This window comes from Sander lucioperca, chromosome 19 (assembly GCF_008315115.2).
Source record: "Sander lucioperca isolate FBNREF2018 chromosome 19, SLUC_FBN_1.2, whole genome shotgun sequence".
Classification (NCBI taxonomy): Eukaryota; Metazoa; Chordata; class Actinopteri; order Perciformes; family Percidae; genus Sander; species Sander lucioperca.
This window is the reverse complement of record NC_050191.1, coordinates 13,489,654-13,512,290: the sequence shown is the minus strand read 5'-3', so window position 1 is coordinate 13,512,290 and position 22,637 is coordinate 13,489,654. Positions and strand designations below refer to the sequence as shown.

At 40.0% G+C, this 22,637-nt stretch overlaps 2 protein-coding genes across 2 annotated transcripts in view; both read right to left on the bottom strand.

Annotated features, from left to right (window-relative positions):
* foxo3b (forkhead box O3b) overlaps window positions 1-3,588 on the bottom strand; it is a 50,033-nt gene extending 46,445 nt beyond the window's left edge. The window contains exons 1-2 of the mRNA XM_031322162.2: window positions 3,291-3,588; window positions 2,222-2,940 (exon numbers count right to left, since the gene is read on the bottom strand). Coding sequence (XP_031178022.1) covers window positions 2,222-2,770 — 549 coding nt within the window. The 5' untranslated portion in view covers window positions 2,771-2,940; window positions 3,291-3,588. The remainder of the gene's footprint in view (window positions 1-2,221; window positions 2,941-3,290) is intronic.
* Window positions 3,589-7,684: 4,096 nt separating this feature from the next.
* The window catches only part of afg1lb (AFG1 like ATPase b), a 28,280-nt gene continuing 13,327 nt past the window's right edge, over window positions 7,685-22,637 (bottom strand). The window contains exons 7-13 of the mRNA XM_031322169.2: window positions 22,579-22,637; window positions 12,724-12,806; window positions 11,837-11,907; window positions 10,861-10,961; window positions 9,747-9,887; window positions 8,882-8,989; window positions 7,685-8,286 (exon numbers count right to left, since the gene is read on the bottom strand). Of these exons, the coding sequence (XP_031178029.1) occupies window positions 8,140-8,286; window positions 8,882-8,989; window positions 9,747-9,887; window positions 10,861-10,961; window positions 11,837-11,907; window positions 12,724-12,806; window positions 22,579-22,637 (710 nt within the window). The 3' untranslated portion in view covers window positions 7,685-8,139. The remainder of the gene's footprint in view (window positions 8,287-8,881; window positions 8,990-9,746; window positions 9,888-10,860; window positions 10,962-11,836; window positions 11,908-12,723; window positions 12,807-22,578) is intronic.

The following is a 22,637-nucleotide window of genomic DNA, read 5'->3' as shown; positions in this document are numbered from 1 at the left end:
GTAAAATCAAAGGTTAAACCATTTTTGACATAGTGTACACTGAGTTCTTCATTGTATAAGAACAAGTAAATGACCAAACATTCTGTTACTATTAAAAGCTTGTGCAGTGTCTTCTCTTGGTTAAAGACAATCTCCGGTGATAAAAGATGTCCTAGTGGTATGCTTGGCTGTCTTAACCTACTTTTACCAGGGCTAATGGTTAACTGACAAATATATGAAATAGAATGACGTAAGTGGGACTAGGATTTGCTCAGCAAATCTCCTCAACAAAGACGCACTGGCTGCATGAAACTGTAGGTGTTCAAACCCGGCTCTGTGTGGAGGTGAAACCTAAGAGTCTCTGAGAGTGAAATGGAGAGCGAAGGGGCTCTGAAAAAGGGCCTGTACCAAGGTAGTCTTCTGAACACCTGGCTCTGCAGGCTGTCTTTGGTTTCAGTTTTTTAATAAAACCTAAGTGCAGCTTGTGACATGTTCAGGCCTTAATGCTGAGGAACCTGTTTGTCAGTTCGGACCTCCAGAGATCATCATCCTAAAGAAAAGTCTCCGTAAATGTGCTTTATCTAAACTGTACTTAGGGGCAGCTGTGGCTCAGGTGGTAGCGCAGTCGCCTACCAATCGGAAGGTTGGTGGTTCGATCCCTGGCCCTGCAGTCCTATGTCGAAGTGTCCTTGGACAAGACACTGAACCCCTGATGAGCAGGTGGCAGCCTCGGCCACAATGTGTGAATGTAAAGCGTTTTGAGTAGTCGTTAAGACTAGAAAAGCGCTATATAAATACAGTCCATTTACTTATTTGTGATATGTGTTTCCACAATTCTGTGTTTGAAGAAGAAACAACTAGAGTCCGTAATGAAAAGAGTCTCTTGTAAGAAACTAAAACAGGCATTGGCTGTGAGCTGCAGATTTATTGACAGGCCATGCGTAACACTAAACCACAGACAGCCTGGCCCTCATGCTCGAAATTCCAGGAGTAACAGCCCTGCATGTTGATGGTGAACCCGGCCTTGACTTGGTAGGGCTACACACACAACCTCCCTCTTTGCTCTTCACTGAAGCATATCACATAGCAAAACTTGAGAAGCCCTGACAAAATATGGCCTATAGGCTCCACGCCCCATGGGACTGGTCCCTCAGCCTCTAAAAATTGATAATCTCTGCTCTCTGACCTTCTGCGCCTAACTCCTTCCCTTTCTCTTTTCATGGGTCCCATATGTCTTATGGGTGACCAGATACCTGCCTTTAACTAAAAGATTTACCTTTAACAGCTCACCTAAACTCATGGCAACCCAGTAGTTATGTAATTCCCCCATGGCAGGATTAGCAACATTGGCAGTTGCCTACCTGACCCAAGAGATAGATCCCTGCCAAGGTTTACATAACAAATGGAAAACAGGGCAATGCCACTGTGGTTACAGTAGCATGATGCAAATTGTGCCTCTAAATATAAAAGCAAAAAAACATTATGTGACTATAATCTCACTATTCACAACCACAAAAAGACTACTGTGAGTGTACTACATAGTTTTTTTTGTAAGCCTTTAGGAGAAGTTTCAGGATTCAAACTTTTCCACACATCAGTATTGTTAAATCGTTTTGTTTACATCCAGCTCCTTGTTCTATTGACAGATTAGCTGCTGTTCAGTAAACTGTTTTATGTAATTTTATCATTCTCAGAGTCATAAACGAGTTGCATCACTCACAATAGGCTACAGTGTTTCTAGACAGACCGGTTACAACGTTTCTGTTTGCATAAATTCCAGCCATGTGAAGGAATAGTATGCACATAACTCATCAGCAATGTAAAATAAAAAAGATAAAGGAAATGCATCTGATGCGATTTCAATGAAAACTCCGCAACCGTATTGTCTATCAAAAGGTCTGGCAATAAAATGTCATGCTTTGGTCAATTTATGAGATAATTATGTGTAGGTCACCAAACCCCACGCTTAAAGAGATTAATGATCTTAAATGCCTCCCTGATGTGATTATTTTTTTCTCATTTTCTCTACGTTTTTAAGACTGATCTGTAATTTCCATTAAAATGAGAATGAGAGGTATAATGAGAGCCAGACTTTCCAAATAGACGCTCGTAAAAACGCGACTGCTAAATGTGTGTGCCAGTCTGTGTGTGTAAGTCAGTGGGTTTACAAGCCACATGCTTTTTGTTTTTGTTTTGATAGAGGAAGGAGGGGGGCTGGGTGGGTGAGTGGGGCGACTCTTACCTTCCATCCTGCAGAGCTGTTGCTGTCGCCTTTGTCTTTGAAGTAGGGGATGGATCTCACCATCCAGTCATAAATTTGAGACAGTGTCAGTCTCTTGTCCGGCGCGCTCTCAATGGCTTTGGTTATCAGGTCGGCGTAGGAGAGATTCCCCCAGGCGTTACGGCGAGATGATGCTTTCCTCGGGGTCTGCTGGGCAGCCAAGCTACTGCTGGTCAGCGCGCCAGAGGTGGCCGTTGGGGAGTGTGCGGAAAGCGGGGAGCCTCCGCTCTCCTGGCCGGGGGAGGAGAGCGCTCCATCGGCCACGGGGCTGTTGCTGCTCTGGTCCTCTGTCGCCAAGCCAGAGCCATTGACACCGATGGCCGTTTGGGTGGCATTATCGTCTTCTTCATCATCCTCTTCCTCAGGTATAATATCTGTGTCATTGCTCTCCGGTTTCACCGCGTTCGAGTCTGGTCGTGGCAGCGGCCAGGTGCAAGATCTGGGCCGCTTCTGGGGCTCGAAGTCCGGGTCGATGACCACGTCCAAGTCGGAAAGAGAAGCTTCAGCCATTATCTCCTACTCCAGTCACAATCTCGCCCCCGCTGCCAGGTAATAAAGTTACAAGACAAGAAATGAGGAGCTGTCAAAGTCGCGTCCCATTAATGCGCGCTCCCCTCCTTTGTTGCTATTCCACACCAGCGAAATCCTAACAGGGCCACGAGCAACTTAGTTATTAACGCCTGTTAAGGACATAAAGACAGAAAAAAATAAAGACAACACGTCGGTTAGAGCCAAGTTATAACAACCTAACACATACAATACAGCGGCTGAGTGTGTAGGTTAACCTCAATACACAATACACAAGCCTACTTCTTAGAAATAACAAAACCTTTAAATGAAGCCATTCGCGTCTCTGAGCGTTATTCATTATAAACACTACTTGCTTATCATTAAGAGCTCTGCACAAAATCCCGTCTTGGTGGAAGGCTTTGTCTGAATCCACCTACTGGAGATCAGTGACTGAGGAGAAAGTGCTCAAAGCTCATCTCTGTGGGAAAGAAATCCGCTCTCAACACTTTAAATGAAATACCTTGCACGGCTAGTCACTTGTGCTCTGTGGTACCAAAAAAAAAAAAAACGAATAGACTAGATCCCGGATTGTCCACGGCCACTTTCAGATGCCATCGTGACTCTTTCCTCTTTCACTCCTCAAGTCCGCTCTGCGATATAGAGAAAGATAGGATGTATGCAGGTCAAGTCAGTGTCGATGTGGAATAAGACTGTCACCTCACTCTGGGTTACTACTGTATCTCGACTTGCTCTCCACACAGCGCTGCACAAACACACACACGCTCACTTACACACATACACTATACACAAACACGCGCATGCAAGTAGATCAAGGGCCAGCCCCCTGGATCCTGCGCATGGAATCGCCTTTTAAAGAGACACTACAGTCCAACAACACGGAGCTGTCTGTGCGCAGATGTAAGCTGGGACACGTCCTGGCATGTTAGTGACAGCCAGGCACAGAAATATAGAGGGACACACCAGAAAAAGAAAGGGAGAACCATTAAAGTCGAGTAGTGCATTCATTTTAGAAATATTTTTTACTGTCACAGCCAAGTAAAATGTGTGTTTGCAGGACACATCTTGGTTTAACTGGCACTACAAGTGTGCTACAGGTTTCTACTATGTTAGAATAATTTAATTCATTGACTTTAAAAAAAAGAAGGCTATAACTAACATCTTCTTTCATTATAAGTATTAAGAAAATAATCATCACAGTTTCGTAGAGCCAAAGTTGACCTATTCAAATTGCTTGTTTTTTCCGACCAACAGTCCAAAATGAAAATATATATTTAGTTTAATATCATAGAAGACAAAGAAAACTAGCAAATACTCACATCTGACAGGCAACAACGACTTTGGGTTTGAGTTTTGGACATTTTTCTTAAAAAATGACTGAAATGATTAGCTGATTACCAAAATAGTGCAAATCAACTAATCACCTAGCATATAGTAATTGTTTCACCTCTAAAGCAGATTTTTAACAGTTAATGCAGTGTTGTGCAAAAAGACCTACGGTCATCATCCAAAACCTTTAAAGAAATAATGTGTGCAATAAGGTTTTTGCAGATCTAATCAAAAGTGTTGCCTCAGTAATTCGAACCACTGTAGAAATCACTGTGGAAATATTATAAATAACAGTATTATAAATAAGAGTTGAAACATAATATCAACATAAACTTACTGACAAATATGACAATACAATATTAAGCTATGTTTCATAATGACATTTGGTCTATTTGTAAGAAATGTTTACTTTGTATTGTAGTTTTAGGCCTATAGAAATTATATTTAGCATAATAAGCGTTATATGACATTATAGGCTATGTTATTGACATGGTGGTGCTTCATAATAAAACCATTTGAAACATAAGATCATGTGCTCTGATTTTAGCTTTAACATCCATATATATTTTTTATTCACATCATCCTCTTGTTGCTTCATTGGAACGGCTGATTGTGTCAGCAGACCAGGTTGTCAATCACGTCTGTCACGGCGCTCACGCCACGCCCCTTTCTGGAGCCTGTTCCACCTCATTCAGGATGACGTCATCCTGTTTATTAGCCAGAGATAAGGGGAGAATTCCTAGATGGTTCTTCATCCTGTAAGTGATGCTCTGGACCTCCATCCTCTTCCTCCACCTTCTCCTTCTCCCCCACCTTCCTCCCCTGGATCAAAACAGCCTCGTCTACGTCTTCTTTGTTTCGAGGGCTCACTGCCGTGCAAGGTGCGCTTCCAGCTGCGCGTACTTGCGATTTCTGTGCAGGAATGCGCGTTCACAGCTGACCATAACAAGATATCGCTTCAATTTTACTGCATGGATTTATTGTGTGCATATAATGGTACTTAAATGCATATTTTATTTGACATCACAATAATATAGTATTGTATATATAGAATATTGTTATTGTTTTGTGCAAGAATTACATGTCTTGTATTGTAGTTTATTCCCTGCTAAAACACAACTCTAAACATGTGTATATTATGCCTGTGTTTTTTTTTTTTTTTTTGGGGGGGGGGGGGTCTTCATCACAGTACTCACAGTCACCAAGCTGACACACATGCTCTCTAAAAAGGTCAGACATTATTGTTTAACTGTGTTTGTTCATTGACACACATTTAACCAGGCAGGTTGGTACAGCACACACACACACTCTCATTTACAGCAGCAGTCTGGAGTCTGTACTGTAAAGGATTACAGGCAGATAGTCTGTACATGTACCACATATTGTGTGATGGTTTTTGTTCCCTTCACATCAAAGAGAATACCTGATGCAGCAGTTTGCCTCCTGCAGAGAACTATAGAGTTAACTGCTCACTGGATGTACAGAGGAAGGTCAGGGTGTCTGAGTGTGTGAAATACTGTATGAAGCCAATTGTATCAGACAGAGATATTTTACTATCTTCAAATTACTTTAAATAATGCTAAACCTAGAATATCTGAATTGAGTACATTCTTAGTACAATTAAAGATACATTTAAGTGTATTTGATATTTTGCTATTGGTCATCATTCAGTGAAGCATTGCATTTGTTTTGGTTTAACCCATTATTAGATGACCTGCAAAGGTTGAAACCCTTAATTTAATCGTCTCGTGACCAAGCCATGTAACTCATAACAGCTTAAAAAAATCCACATTGCTTCAGTCTCAAGCCTGAAGTAAATTGCTTTGGTTTTGTTTTTGAAAATTTCAACCCATTTTCTTCAAGAACACTAGCATTTGATTATTGAGTGCATCCCATTGAGCACACCATTATTTTTTCTGAACACTATAGACTGTTTGGATGCTTTTAGGTTTCTTTGTATAGACCACAACATTGACTTGCATGACAAAGTTTAACATGTGTTTATCTATGTCATGTGGAACTAAATAAGTGTCCCGCAATACCCTACCTATGTCTGGCATTTGGTCAATTTATTTTGCACCAAGATAAGCCTGCTTCACCCTAGATGTGCCTTTGAGGGCCACAATATTGTTGCACAAGGTTACATTTATCCCAACACTCTAAAACCTCTTTCAGCTTGGAGCAACATAAGAGTTCCATTCAAGTATTTAACATACTGGTATTGTCAACTTCGCTCTCTCAAAACTTGATTTCATCAGTGTTTACGCTTAAATTGAATGTAAAAGCAAAACGTATAATAGTCGTGGCTATTTTTTTTTTTTTTTATCCATTTCTGTTCCTATTTTAACTGATAAGAAAATGAGAAAGAGACAAAAGGTGAATGGTTTCCCATCTTCTCTCCATCAGCATGGGGTATCAAGACTGTGATCCAGAGAGGTTGGAGACTGCGACCACCTCTCTAAGCCAGCAGGAATCATCCAATTAAGACAATCACAAAGCGGGGCGGCCATCTCTGTTTGTGCCTGATGTTTCCCCCAAACAGCATAATGCTCTGATTGGATTAAGGGCCATGGTATAGGGCGTGATTGATTTTTCTTTAATTGAGAGTTATGGTGGGATAGACTTTGGGCCTTGCTACCGACTTGAAACGCTTTTTAATGAGACACACACACACACACACACACACACACACACACACACACACACACACAGTCCCTTAAGTATAATGAGATGTTATATTTACTCTGGTGTTTTTGTACTTTTGCTGCTTGGTACAAACACAGTATCTTATATAACACTCTTGGTTTGGATACTGTAGGTGCTGCTCACTGTTCTGACTGTAGTTGTCAGGGCAGGCTGGTCCAGGCTGGCGTGGTGCACTAGGATGACCTCATCCTTAGATGGACGCAATAACAAACCTTGTAGCAATTGGTTGCCCTCTGCTGCCACCTACAGGCACACAGGAATTAGTTCCAAAACAACGGTATAAAATTCTCTTCCCTTTAATTGTAACTAAAATATAGATGAAAAAAATAGAAAGGTTTTTTTATAGTTTGTCTACCAAAAATGAGATTACCCTTTTACGTTATATTAAAGCTTTACTTTTGTGCTAATTTTTAATATCAATTAAGTGTGAGAATCACAAAAACTCAACTACAGAAATTGATATACCGTACCAAATTGTGCAATCTAAAATATTTGGACCCCACAATTCATTCATTTTGGTCACATGTCAGAACAAAAATGCCTGCATATTGACAAAAAAGTTGCAAAAACAAATTAATTGAATGTGCAAAAACTGACAAAATGTTAAAAAATGTGACAAAAAAAAACAAAACATTTGTCATGTCCTTTCACATTTTGTTACCTTTTGAACTTAAACTGCTACGTTTTGCATCTAAAGGGATGTTTTTGTGTCTTTCTTTTGTGCATTTTTTAAAATCTGATTTGACTGTTGATCTTATTGCGCATACCTGACTAGTTCACTTGATATGATTAAGAATCCTGACCTGGAATACATCCATGCCAATCCAACAGTTACTTAGCTTGATGGCTATAATACATGGATTAATATCATGCATAACATTTTTAATTCATACCAGGTTTTTATACGGTTGAGATTTACAGAGACTGATATTGTTTCACAAAAACAGGAACAGCCTGAGAATATTGAACCCACTTCACCCACTAGAGGGCGGTTTACAACTACTCTGAGGGACACTTGGACCTCTTCCTCTCTCTGAAGTGAACACCTATTTCCCTTGTGGTTCACACATGTTGGAGAGGTTTCCATATTCTTTAAAATAAATAGTCCACAAGGGGGAGAGAGCACACCACTCAACAGAGGACCAAACAGTAAAACGATATAACACACATGCATAAGATAAAGGTAAGTCAGATCCTAATCGAAAACCGGTATCTAGTTCTGCTAAATAGGAACTTCTCTTGTGTAGTGTCAGTAGTTAGTAAGGTACTGTGTTGTCTGGAGGTATATATGATCATCAGGCAGTCAGCCGTGGATGTTAGGTGTTCATGTGTTTGTTGCTGTGACTGCGGTCTCTCTTCATCCAGTAGGACTCTGTTTGCATCTCCATCAGTCTGGAGACGGTCCTTTGGAAGGCAAAGATCTCCTCCTCAGCGGTGAACAGAGTCAGGCGCTCCGCTGCCTCCTGAAGAGAGAAACAAACACCAGGGTTAGTGACTGATACACTCAAATCCAATTTAAATTAGTTAAGTAACGAAAAACAAGATTAAGACAGTGAAACATTTCTGGAAAATGTAAAAAAATAAAAATAAATAAATACTTCAAAAGGAATTAAAAAATGAACAGCTGCCCTTACACATCAACAATTATTAGTATCAAGTCAAAATAAGCAAATGACAATAAATTAAGTGATATAGAGTCACATGAAATGTACATTAGTAATTGTAGTTGGGTTTATAATGAAATTATTAAACGTAATGTATGTTTACATCAAATATTAACCACCATCTGCTGCAGACCTGCGTCAATGTTATTGTAATTCTGCAAATCCCCTTTAATAAGTTTGTAATTACAACACTAGTAAAATAATAACTCATAAACAACCCACTGATTGTTATCCTTACTGAAGTGCAGCCTACTATGAGGTGAAATCAGTGATGTGAGTTTTTTTTACAATTTTTGAGGATTTTGGGAACAGCATCCATTCGATGCTGATAGGATATGGTGGTTTTCCTGCTGTTTTAACTTGTCATGTTCTGTTGTAGCAGATGGGATTTTACCCCGCTGAGGCCCAGGTCATCCAGCAGTTGTCTGTCCCTCTCATCGTCCCCTCCACTGTGGACAAACAGCCCGTCTAAAGGAGAAGCCGCCAGCAGCACCACTCTCACCTGGGACACGGAGGGAAGGAAAGAGACACGGGAATGTCCAGTTTATTTATAGAGGTTAGTTACTATTTTATTAATGATTATGTGTCCGTTTCCTGTGATCAATATTAAATGAGAGCAGATAACCATTCATTCATTACCTTCTTAAAATGCCAGTACTTACATTTCTGTCCATTTTAAGGTGTTTTATCGCATCCCTGAGAAGATTTAAGATCTTATTGACTTTTTTTACTAAATCCAATTTCCTCTTCGACAGAATAAATAATTGATTGATAAAATTACAGTGCATGGGAAGTGAGCCAATATGAGGTTGGCGATCAACTTAAGACTATTGAATGCAGTGCAATGGGGTGGTAATATAATACAGTAATATTACTTTTCGCAGTAGCGAAGTGTTGAGATTTACTATTTTAATTTCAGTGTTAACTTCTGTCATCAAGCACTTGACATTTGATGCATTTATTGTATAGTCAACAGTAAAGAGATGGCAAGAATTGAGGGGAGAGAGAGAGAGAGATGGGCAATGACATGCAACAAAAGTTAATGTCGGCGCTCTAAACCCTTAGCCAAAAAAAAATTCCATCATCCTCTCAGTTGATGTGTACGTTTAACACTACATAATACAAAACAGAAAATTGCTGCTACACAGTTTTCTTAAGCTTCAACTCTTAAAGCATTGTTGCACCTGTGATATGAATATGATGTATTTTTTGGGGTCTATTTTTTAGCCCAACTGTAGTTTGTGAAATAGATGGAGCACCTTGTTGTCATAGAAGTTGTCTATGAGGGTGGTGAAGCGTCTGGCCTGGTCCTTCAGGGTCAGTGTCAGCATGGGAACATGGCGAATGAATACGGTGTCAAAGTGCTGTGCCATTTCCAGGTAGTCACTGGCACCCAGAGGCTGGAAAACAAGTAAGCAGGTTACATGAGCTTCTGATCTACAGCAGCACAGTGCAGAGAGTAAATAGTTTCAGTATAGCACATGTGCACAGCGGCCTTGTAAACACACACACAAACGCACACACAGACACACACGGAATGTTGCTGTCTGTATGTTTGGCCTGAAAAAACCCTGTACGATGAGGGCACCTTGTGCTAAAGGCTCAGGCTGATGTTCAGTCCCTGTCCTTGGTTCTTTGCCATTCAGGATGATAGCGCTCAAAATTAATGTGGACGTTCCAACATATGTCAGATGGAAAAAAAAGCCTTGAAGCTAAGATGCCTGAAAAAAAACTCAACACTGTCCATCAGGCTCGAGACTTTACACACACTGCAGATTACTGTACCTCACGGCTTTATTAGAGGCATAACAGGCTCAACTATTCACTAAATTGTCAATAGACTTGCTTGTTGACATTGAGCAGAAAATAGGACTGAGATGGAAGGAAGAGAAGAGCTTTGAATTTAAGCAGTTTTGATTAGTGTGTGTGTGTGTGTGTGTGTGTGTGTGTGTGTGTGTGTGTGTGTGTGTGAGTGTGTGTGTGTGTGAGTGTGTTTGTGAGTGTGTGTGAGTGGGTGTGAGTGGGTGTGTGTGTTTGTGAGTGTGTGTGTGTAAGTGTGTTTGTGAGTGTGTGTGAGTGTGTTTGAGAGTCAGCTCCATACCTGTACTGTAACTATATTTTTGGAAGAAACCGCTGAGATGAATGTTATTTCGTTTATGCTTATTTCATTTCTTTTAATGTTCTTTGTAAACACTTTGAGAAAAAAATATATACATAACTAAAGATGGTGATTATCTGCAGCAATAAATATTGTTAAGAATATGCGTTATTGTGTAACTCTTGAAACCGTTGTTTTTCAATTACATACAGTAATGCTTGCAATGAAGCAAATTGAGATTTGTAGGGAAAAAGATGATTAGACAAAACACTCACTCTGCCACACAGCTCATCAAAAGTGCAGTCAGCGATGGAGCCACATGTCTTTTCCAGAGTCACATCTCTGCCCAGCACTGTGAGCAACCGAGGGCCTGTAACTATGAAAACACACACACAACAATATACCTGATCCTCATATCAAATAGTTTTTATCATCACATTTACATTATTATGTTAAAAGCAAATCTGTGAAGGACTGAAAGTTAATCTTAGACCACAGAAATCAAAGCAGGAAGCAATAAGTATATATACCTGAAGTGACACATTATCCAGTTTAGACATTTAGATTTTATACAGTGTGTCTACAAATGTTAAATACACTGCTTTTAGATATATATTAATGCAAGAATAAAACAACAAAACACAAATTTCTAAACTAGAAGTAAACTTGGAAAACTAAAATGTCAAATCCAACATTTTAAAACCTCTAAAACTGAATTTCAAATCAAACTTTTTGAGGCCTTAGCTTTAGTTTAGCTCTAAAGCTAAACAATGAGTGACCTAAAATAATAGACAACCAAGCCTGTCAGTGGTGTGTAGAGCCCCATTTATTTGGTAGATTTTTGCACAATATGACGCCATACTGTTAAACATCGCCAGCCTTGTCCTTTAATGTGTGGAACAAAACAATCTTATCACAGTGGATGAATATGCTGTTGCACAAATAAACCAATTAGATCAACTTCATTGACCGACTACTTAATGTTTCAAAACATTAAAAATGTATCTGACTTTATTGGATTATGCCATTTGTCTAATATCACTCAACGAGGAGTATGATAAAAGAGTTATCGTGCTGCATCAGATTAAATTACTTACTCTATATATATATATATATATATATATATGTATATATATGTATAAAGTATGTATAATTTTTAATGTGTCTTAATGTAATGGTAAGACACATGTAATGTAAAAGTTGACTGGTGGAGAAATCTCAAAAAGTAGTGTTGTACTTGATCTTCCTTACCACTCTCTTGACTTAAGGCCAGCTCCTCAAACAGCGCATCCAAAAAGGCCTCTACACCGGGCTCCCCTGTGCTGAACAAGACACGCACACGCATGCACACGCACACGCACACGCACAGAAGAAATAATAGGATATGAAATTAATAATGCTGAAGTGGCCACATCAAACGATGGCAGCAAGGAGTGCACAAGAGGGGGGTACTTAGCTTTTCACTTCATCAGTAAAAAACAGGATGTTAGGCTCTAAACACGAGCATTAGCCTGTGAATGCACATCAAAATGAGATTGCAAAGTGTGTGTGTTTGTGTCTGTGTGTGTGCTTGTGTTTTAACTCCAGGTAAAAGGGTGTGATGTGCTCTATTTACATACAGTGAAAAGACGAGAGCACTTGAAAGCTCCAATGCAGCGATGAGCAACAGCAGTGTCATTTATACCTTGTTTATCTGCGTGTGTGTTCCTAACAGCGTATATGTAATGAGGAAAATAGAAAACTAGCTCTACCATTTTCTCATGTTCTATTGATTCGTCTTTCATTCTTTTCATGGATCTCTCAAGGTAATGTAGGTCTTTATAAACCCCCAGTCTGCTTCTCCCCATTTATCCATTTTTGCCTTCTCTTTCTGTCCTTAAAAAAATAAATAAGAAACTCAATGATGAACACAAACATTTCCTGTGTGTGTGTGTGTTTGTTTGTGTGTGCGTGCGTGCATGTTGTGGAGGCAGATTGATGTTGACTCTTTACCAGACCTTTGCACAGCCTCTGAGTAGATAGGACTGCAAACAGAGGAGCAAATGTGTCCAATATTAGAGTGTGTGTGTGTGTATCTTACAGGTAGTACAGTTTTCTGTGTGTGTGTGTGTGTGTGTGTGTGTGTGTGTGTATCTTACAGGTAGTACAGTTTCCCCGCTGCACCGTTGTCCAGCCTCCTGTAGTCAATCCCAGAGTCTAGGCAGATGGTGTGGCAGTACTCCTGCACACGCACAAACATAAACACAAACACAAAAAATACAGTAGGATGAATGAAAAATCAGTCAAAGGGAAAATGTTTAAAGTAGACTAGTCTATGTGAAAAAGCAATGCTGAAAGGAAAAAAATCTGTATTTGTAATGAGGAAGAAAATCATAATATTTAGGTTAGAATTGTAGTAATCATAACAGAATTATAAATGTCAGTATAAACATTGTTTACTTTACAAACTGCAGTTTTTAATTTGCAATTCAATTAAAAAAATTAAGAGTAGGTTACAGTTTATTTAAAGGATAACTCTTTGTTTATACTGTTTATGCTACAACATATTCATCCTCTGTGACAAGATTGTTTTTATTCCATGCATTTTCCAGCATTCATGGTAATACTTTTTTTTTTTTCTTATTGTCTACAAATCAAATGATAAGACCAAAATCAACAATGTGTTATTCTGTCTCTCATAACTTTTATGACTTCCCTACCTTGTCTGTGGTACTCAGCTTTAAACCCATTGGTTCCTACTGAAGATAGAAATCTTGACTAGCAGGTCACCAATATAAACTGTACTCTTATTTAAAAAAAAAAATGAAGACAGTCACGTTCTCGTATACAGGCGGCCGCCGTCTTGGGAGCTACGGTCTTTCTAAACTATCTTTTTAATAAACTGTCTGTACACTTACAAAGTTCTCAATGCTTTGGTTAACATTTAGGGACCCTCATTATTCTACCATTGAAGTGTGGTGCTATTTTGAGCCTTTTTAGTGGTATAAATAGCGATTTGTTTTTACTTTCCCTGTGCCCCGAATATTAGTGTTGTAAGCTAATCAGCGGTCCGCGCTAGCTTGTTTCAAGCTACAAACACATTCAATTAGCATGAAAACATGTCCCAGAGAACGACAGAGTGGGTACACATCTGTTATTAACCCCTAGGTTCGTTTTGCGCCGGAATTGTCCTTTAAATCAGATTTAACGGACAAGTCTGGTGATATTTAATCTATGGCACATCGAAGTTACCAGAGATGTATTGAAAATATGTAAAGGAAATACTGAAAATGTGCACCATATACATGGAATAAACCATAGGAGGCTATTAAATTAGATGCTATCTTTTAGGTTCAGATTGATCGTCTCGTTGAAATCTTTAAGATAACAGTTTGTGCTGAGGAGTCTATGTTTGTTGTTGTTGTTGTTGTTGTTAATTAAATTCTTGTGTTTCTACATGATAAATTATTTTGGATTCTTTCCAAGAAATGCTATAGTAAGTGCCAACATTATTAAACAGTTTATATTGCTTTCCTGCTCATCTGCCATGGACAAAGAGCAAATAAGGAACAAGAGAACAAATTCAACAACAGGGCAGCACAGAAGGCAGGAGACATCTTTCTCTTCTCTGACAGCGCCGGGATTTTGAGTCACTTCTTCATGGTTTATTGAGCTGATCTATTGTTCCTGCAGCTATTCAAGTGTGTTACAGCAGGGGTGAACTTGTGATGCAGAGTTCAAACTTTTCCAGATAGTGTAAAACGTCAACAGGATTCATGTCAGGGAGTGCACCACAAACTATATCAAATACTAAATCATCATCTCCACTATTCTATCAAAGAAAAGAAAGGAATTGCATATCATCTCATCCAAGCCATCGCCGGCTGACTGAGTATTCAACGACAGCTCCGGTAAATTATGAAATCAGTGAATTACTGTCACTGGCCTCCTTAAGCTGCATGATAATTAGTAATCATCACAAAGCAAGGGGACGGAAATACTCTATTCTTCTCCGCTGTCAACTTTTTATCTCCATGTCCGCTCACACAAACGGGGTTCCCACTCTGAGCCAATTGGCTGAATCAGGCTTAATAACAACCTGACAAACTTGCCCTTCCCCATGCACAAAAGGGAGGTGTCATTTCATCAACCTACTGTGACCCCACCAACGGGTAAATAGTCCCTCCAAAATGGAAAAAAGAAAGAAAAAAACTTGTCACTATCGCCGCCACATCATTAGAGTCTCAGTTTGTCTTTTCTCCTGCCATCTTCTACTCCCTCCCTTTATGAACTGTCGGCAAAGGCGGCTGATGGGTTTCTTGACGGAGAAGCAAGGTACAAATAAGAGAGGGAAAAAGGAGGAATGGAAACACAATCAGTGATGATGATTCCATTGGTTATTTATAATCAGATAAGGCTGAGGCCTTGCGGGTCATTACTTGATTATCCATCTTGAGGGGATTGTCAAGTTCTCACTCCACCAAGATTTTATCCGCCTACACATTGTGGTCTCCCCCCCTCCACCATCATGCTCCTCTCACAGACTCTAATCCTTGTCAGTCTACTTGGTAACTTACAGTCTCATCTCCAACTGTCCCTTTAGCTTATTCTGTACATCGTTCTGTACAGCTGGACAACAACAATCTGATATATATATATATATATATATATATATATATATATATACTCTAATACACTAATAAAAATCTACCAGCTGCACTGTTTTGTCAGGTGTACTGTTGAAACTATTAAGTGATAAATCCATTAGTTAATCGACAATTTTAATTTATGATAACTTCATTTTGAGCAAAAATAACAAACATTCCCTGGGTGAGAATTTGCTGCGTTTCTCTGTTTAATATTGTTATAAATTGATACTTTTTGGGTTTATCACTGCTTTTTGGACAAAAAAAACTATTGAAAGGCATCACCTTGGGCTCTGAGAAATTGTGAAATTGTTTATTATTTTCAGACATTTTATAGGCTAATCAATTAAATAATTAATCAAGAAATTAGGGAACAGATGAATCAATGATGAAAATAATCTTTAGTTCCAGACCTAGCCTGGTATAAAAGTCACTTACTATAGTTCTCTGTGTTTAGTCTACAATATATAAAATCTAAACACACTTACACTAAACTACATATATGCTTAATGAACAAAATATCAGGGCTACTAATAATACCCAAATACTAGGATTTGATTGAGGCAAGAATGACTTTGCATAAGGGATTTATTTTGATATCACAATGCTCAAATTACCAATTCTTTTAATATATGACAGCATCTCTGTCCTTTCTTTGCACCTGTGTTCACTTTCGTCGTCGTACAAAGATTTTTCCATCTCACTAATTGCTCAAAAGAAATAATAAAAAAAGATATACTGAAGTCACATTGTGACTTAATTTGAAACAATTAATTGATGAGGATTAATTGATGAGTTGATCAACAGAACATTAATTTACAACAATTTAAGTAATTGACTAATTGTCATTTATCATGTAAAAATGCCAACCACACAAAAAAAGGCCTTGGTCCCATGAGAAAAGTGCGGTGGAAACTCGCTAATCCACTGGTTTCAGCTTCTCGAAAATGAGAATTTGCTGCTTTTCTCTATTTTATATGATTATTGAATATATTTGGATTTTGAAATGTTGGACAAATCCAGCAATCTGAAGATTGCCCCCACATTGGGCTCTGGGAAATTGTGTGGGACATTTTTTTATTATTAATATTATTATTATTATGACGTCATTGTAAAGAATTAACTCTTAATCATAGAAAGTGACAGATTCAAATTAATAAGGACAATAATCAGTGTTCCCTAGTTTCATTATCTCCATGTGTCATTAACTTTTTGTACTAATGGTATGAAAACTAGTCCTGTGTGCAGCTGAATCACAGAAAAGCAGCATGGAAGTAACATCACTGCAAATTAAGAGTTTCACTACTTGCACAGATGCATTCACGAACTCAGACACAAAAGGGGAGGGAGAGACAGAAGAGAGAGATGACAGACATGAGAATCAGACTCTTTTTAGAAGAAAGTCATCCAAACACATGTAGCTCCAATCATGTCATTGTCCAAGCTGTCCGCTGCTGTCTCTGGACAGCCGTTTAGCATAAAAACAGAGTGGCTTTTTTTTTTGGGTCGCTGCTTCCCCTCTGCGCCCGCTCCCTCTACGCCATATCTTTCTCTATCCTTTACTCCTCAAAAAGTTGCTTTTGAGTTTTTCAAAGAGCGCGGTGCCATTGAGCTGCAACAAAAGCCAAGGATAGCTGACTATTGGGCCCTGATGAGGTCCACTCCCTCATTACCCAGCAGCAGAAAACATTTGATGCTTTTTTTTGTTTGGCCCGGAGAATTGACCAGGCCTCAAAGAAATGCGGGGTGGGAAGGCTGAAAAAGAGACGAAGGGGGGAGAGAAAGGGAGAGGGGAGGAGGGGAAAGGTTGTCGTTCATTCAACCATGTGTGTCTTACAGCCTTGTGTAGAGGGACAGAAGAAAAGAGGGAGGGAGAGAAAGAGGGGTCGAGAGAGAGAGAGAGAGACGGGGGAGAAAAGAGAAAGCTTAAAACACTGCCTTTATGCTGGCAAGTTCTGGACGACTCTTCTGACATCAAAGTGTTTTTCACTAACTGGGGAGCTGCTGTGTATGTGTGTGTGAGTGTGTGTGTGTGTGTGTGTGTGTGTGGGGGGGGTTATCTGGTGATTTTATTCATTCTTGGGCAGTTGGGGGGGGTACGTGACAATGTGAACACCCTAATTACACCTAATGATCTATTCCCTTAAAGTGTGACTGCCTTGGGCCAGCGATGGTTTGTTCTGAGGGGTCGTTCTCATAACCTCCCCCTGCCTCGGTTGCTCCTCTTGGGGAAACATCTTTTGAGTTGGAGGCCCTACCTTTCGTGATCCAGGACCCCCACTGGACCCCCCACTCTCATCCCCTCTTAAGCTCTGATGAGGCCCAAAACCGGACCGCTCCAAAACTCGGTGGAGTCTGTGCTACCTGCACCTGGCCAACAGAGGCTCCACATATTGGTAGCAACACAGACAGAAGAAATGCAGCTGAGCACATCGCTTCAGTACTAAAAGCTCTGCACTAGCTTCAAGACTATAAAAGAACAGATTCTAAAACGCTACTACTACTTCATAAATCACCAAATGGTTTAGGACTAAAACACCTCTTTGATCTTCTGGTATAATATCAACTCACCACACCTTTAAAAGAATACCACACAGATTTATATCATTGCACTCCTGTAACCAACTCCTGCTGGACTCATGGTGGACACAAATTGATGCAACCCAAACAGAGATAGTCTTTTTTATTACACACGTTCTTCTTGATTGTCAAAACCGGCTGCCTACATTACCCACAATGCAACTCAACTGTTTGGTCAGAGATTCTGGTGTGTTATGCTAGTAGCGGCTAATGTAGCCTCAATCTGAGATGAGGAGCGTGCTACAGAGGTCTGGTAAGCTTACGTCTTTCTAACTTCACTCCCCCAGATTTTTTTTTTTCATTTTCAAAACTTGTAGTCTTCCAACCCAAATAATATTTACTCAAGTGACATTACTTGAGGCAATTTATCAGACTTTGCGCAGCTTCCTCTGGTGCCACAAAAGGCTTCATACAACTGTTTTCACATATGCAGTAGTATTCCCCAAGATCTGTAAAGACTTTGATGCGTAAAATCAATGGCGTTCCCCTTTAAGATCAGCCAGCACTGGTCTAAACTCTCATTTAATGTAATTTACTCTGGTTTTTAGTCTTGACCATATAATGTTGTCTTGCCTCGTGTAAGCACTAATAGCACCAATGTATTACTGAGGTATAAAAACCTGTTTGTGTTCAGGTAAACAAATTAGTAGTCTCGCTTTGCCAGACCACTGCGGCACTGCGGTGCTGCAGAGGAGAGTCTGGCAAGTCCACATAGCATTCCGGGATGGGAGAAAAACGTGCTCTGGTTTATTGGCATTTCTTTAAACCAATCACAATCGTCTTGGGCGGTGCTAGGCACTGGGAAAAGCTGCGGTGCCGCTGCAAAATAGCCTCGGGAAGGAACTTGTTTTGTTGGACCATGTGTACGTTCAAAAGTTGTTTTAGTCGTGCAACAGAAAACTCAGATTGGACAGATAGTCTAGCTGTCTGGATTTACCTTGCAGAGATCTGAGAAAAGGTTAACCATAGTCCGCCAACACAAAGGAAGCCCAAGGCAACGGATATCCGGCCTAAATGAGGGAAATCCGGTGGAATTTCCTTCGGCAACGGAGCAATCTCGGAAGTGGAACGTCAAGGATATACTGTAGACTAACAAATTAGTAACTCCCCATATTTTCGTTAAAAGGCTGTCTAAGAATCTATTTAAATTCACAACATCTAAAAACCGGCCGTCTTTTCAGCTTCATGATGTTACAAATGTGAAAACATGGCAGAACATCAAGAGGAGAGCGGATTGATCAAGAGTGCAACAGAGGCAGAGAGCATAATGAGCATAATAAGTATAAAAACGGTTCATATTAGTGAAGTTAGAAGAAAGAGCGACATTTCTGAATTAAGTGTTGCCTTTGGTTGGCCTTCTTTACAAAGGAACACACACAGTACAGACTAATGCACCTGTGGCCATGCATGCTTGATGAAACACATCTGACACATCACACACTTATAATAAAACACTGGGACACATCAGTTACGGAGCAGGGAATAATCCAAGGCAACCGAATCAATCAAAATTAGGCGATAAATACAGAGCCAGAAAAAATGTCTCATGTTCAAACGGAGGAAAAATCGTTTTGTCCTTTATTAATGGTCCACGCCATTAAATGCTCTGGAAGACACTGCGAGTCCCCAAATATCAACATCAATTTGATTTGAACTGGCAGGCTGCCGGCTCTTCACACGCAGTCCTTCTCACCAAGGTCTTCACTGGAGGACCACATCCCTCTCATTCCTCAATTTGTGTCTTTCTCTATAATCCTGTTTTTATTTATATATTTCTTTTTTATCATCACCAACACAGCACACAGCAATTATTAAGAATGACACACAAAAAAGAGGAGAGCAGATCAAAAGAAGGGTTAAAAACAGCAGGAAACCCAGAGATACTCAAAGTTGTCTCAGGGTTGTTGTCATGTTTCAGCAGCATTGTACGTAACTGCAATCAGACAAGCGGAGGGAAAATAAAGTCACTATTCTGCTACCAAAATATAGAGAACTGACCTTGGGTGAGTAAAGCCAGTGAACAGAGCAGGATAGTTGTAGAATAAAGAACGGTGATGACGGGTAGAGAGAGGATGGGAAATGAGGAGTGGAGTGGAGAGTAAGGACAGTTTGTGAGAGAGAAAAAGTGTCTTAGTTACAATTCTGGCAGTGTCCATTAAAAAAAGCCCTTTAACCCTGTATTTTACAGAATGCTGAGCATTTCCATGGCTACAAAGAAAAAAGGAGCCTTAACAACTGAATAGCTTTCCTGATGGAGTCCACAGGGACACTAAAAAGGACAAGAAATTACAAAATGACTGAGTGGATGAAAAAAAAAAAAAAAAACTAGAAAACAAACAAAAAAGTGAAAAGCAGCACCTAAGACACTTTTCGGTTTAGTGAAGCTGTATGCTTTTTTAATGTATGGCAAGTGGGTCTTTTTTTATTTGATCTAATGATTTCTTATTTTTAAGAACAATTTGGGGGGGATGGGGTGCTGAGGAAAAAGGGGGTCCCAACTAATCAGAAGTCAATAGTTAAATAAAGACGTCAACCCAGGCGGACAGAGGCGGTGGATTAACCTCTACCACTCCAGCTCAGGTGATAGGGAGAAGAGGTCAGAGGCTATTTTTACTTTTTAACACCCTCATTCACTACCTCGCCCGCTATAGAAACACACTCAGGCATGCACATACGAGAGTGAGCTGCATCAGGGAGGAGGACCCCGCACCACGAGCCCTGCAAGCATTAATTCAATCTATCAAGGGTCAGCTAGTTAGCAGCATGACCCTGCTAAAACACGCTTTAACTTTACAGAACAGGCTGCTATAGAGAACACTGTGCACCCCCCAAAAAAACCCGACCTCAAAAACCAGATGGCCTCACAAAGGAGAACATGGAACCCTGAAAGAGAGGAGGTAGTGTGGGGCAGAGAGGGACAACAGGCATTCAGGACCTTGATGAGGGTGGATTAGAGAGGGCAAGGGTGCTGCTAGGAGAGTGGGTGGGGAGCAGGGTGACTTCAGGGCCTCCCCAGTTGTAGTGCATTTACATTTGTGTGTGTGTGTAAAGATACAGTGGCGTTCTGATGACCCTAACCCTACCCCTAGTCTATATCCACGATCTACCACTTCCGAGATTGCTCCGTTGCTGCCGGAAATTCCGCCTTATGTCGCTTCTTTTCGGATATCTGTTACCTTACGCTTTTTTGTGTTGTAATTTTAAACCCCGGTCGATTTATGAGGACTATGGTTAACTGCTCCTCAGATCTCTGCAGGGTAAATCCAGACAGCTAGCTAGACTATCTGTCCAATCTGAGTTTTCTGTTGCATGACTAAAACAACTTTTAAACGTACACGTTTCACCAAAACAAGTTCCTTCCCGAGGCTATTTTGCAGAGGCAACAGGGCTCCGTGTCGCGCTAAGTGCCGCCCATGACGATTGTGATTGGTTTAAAGGACTGTGTGGACTAGCCAGACCATCCTCTGCAGCGCTGGAGGTAGGTCTGGCAAAGCGAGACTACCCTGAAACGGTTTGTAGCCTGGGCACAGCAGATCAACCATGTTCTCTTGTTTAAGCAATTGTGTTGCGATTTCCTACTATTTTTTTCTTATTTCGTGCACAACGGTACTCACATTGAGGTTTGTGATGTAACAGGTACTGGGATCATAATAATCTTCCAATAACATACTTATTATCATATTATTATTACTTAGGCCAATCAGACTAATAGTGATATTTGGGAAGACGGAAATTCATCATCATATGAGCTCATGTTATACAGTATATAAACTCATATTTAAATAGCTGTATTCCTAACGTAATATTCTTACCACATTTCTAAATTATGCTAATAATTTTCATAAGAGAGCATATTCACAATCATAGTACACATAAGTACCAATATATCAGATATTTTATTTTCTAAATATTCTAAAATTAAAAACTTCCTTCATTAAGCCATACAATTCAAGTAGCACTGAGTGGTGATATTCAGTACTTCAGTCACAAGAGAGCATTTACCCTAACCCTTATATCGGCTGTGAGTGCAACTCAGCCAAACTTTTGCTGAGAACTTACAGGTCTGTACGTAAATAAAAGTATACATTTGTATGTCTGTTCATACATTATACATTACATTTGTTTGCTCTGTCATTTTGTCATTTGGTGTCTGTCATTTTCTGTTATGAATAGTGAAAGAAATTACTATTTAGACTAAATACCAATAAAAGGTGCAAGAATGCTGCCCTTTTCTGTTGCAAAATGCATGACAACAAATTATTATGCAATTATTTATGATCATGATCACTCCAAAACACATCAATGATAATCTGAGATGCAGGCAGGATAATGGTGCTACCTGTTTAAATTGCAAAGTAGATTTTTTGCTGGAAATGCTAACCACTGCATCGCTCCTCTCCTCTTGCCCACCACTCGCCCTCCCCCTTACTTTTGAAATGCAAGCAGTCTGGGTCAGTCACTCAGCTCGTCCGCCCATCTCTCATTCATATTACCTGTGCTCACTCACGCTCTTTCCATCTCTCCCTACCTTTCTCTCTGTGAGTCTTTCAACGTGCCCTGGTATGATCAAAGACAGCTTTCTGACACTCTGCGAGGCATCCAGGAAGCAAAAAACATCAAACCACTAAAGAGCAACTTGTAAAAAAAAAAAAAAAAAAGACAGACAGACAGAGGGACAGAAGCGCACATGCAAGTGTGTGTGTGTGTGTGTGTGTGTGTGTTTATGTGTGTGTCATAAACAAGTGAATTAATTAACAAGACAAGAGAGAGGGATGACTTTGTCGCTACCTTCAGCACGTCGATGAAAGGTAGAAAGGTGTTCCTCTGAAGTCCGTTTTTGTACAGAT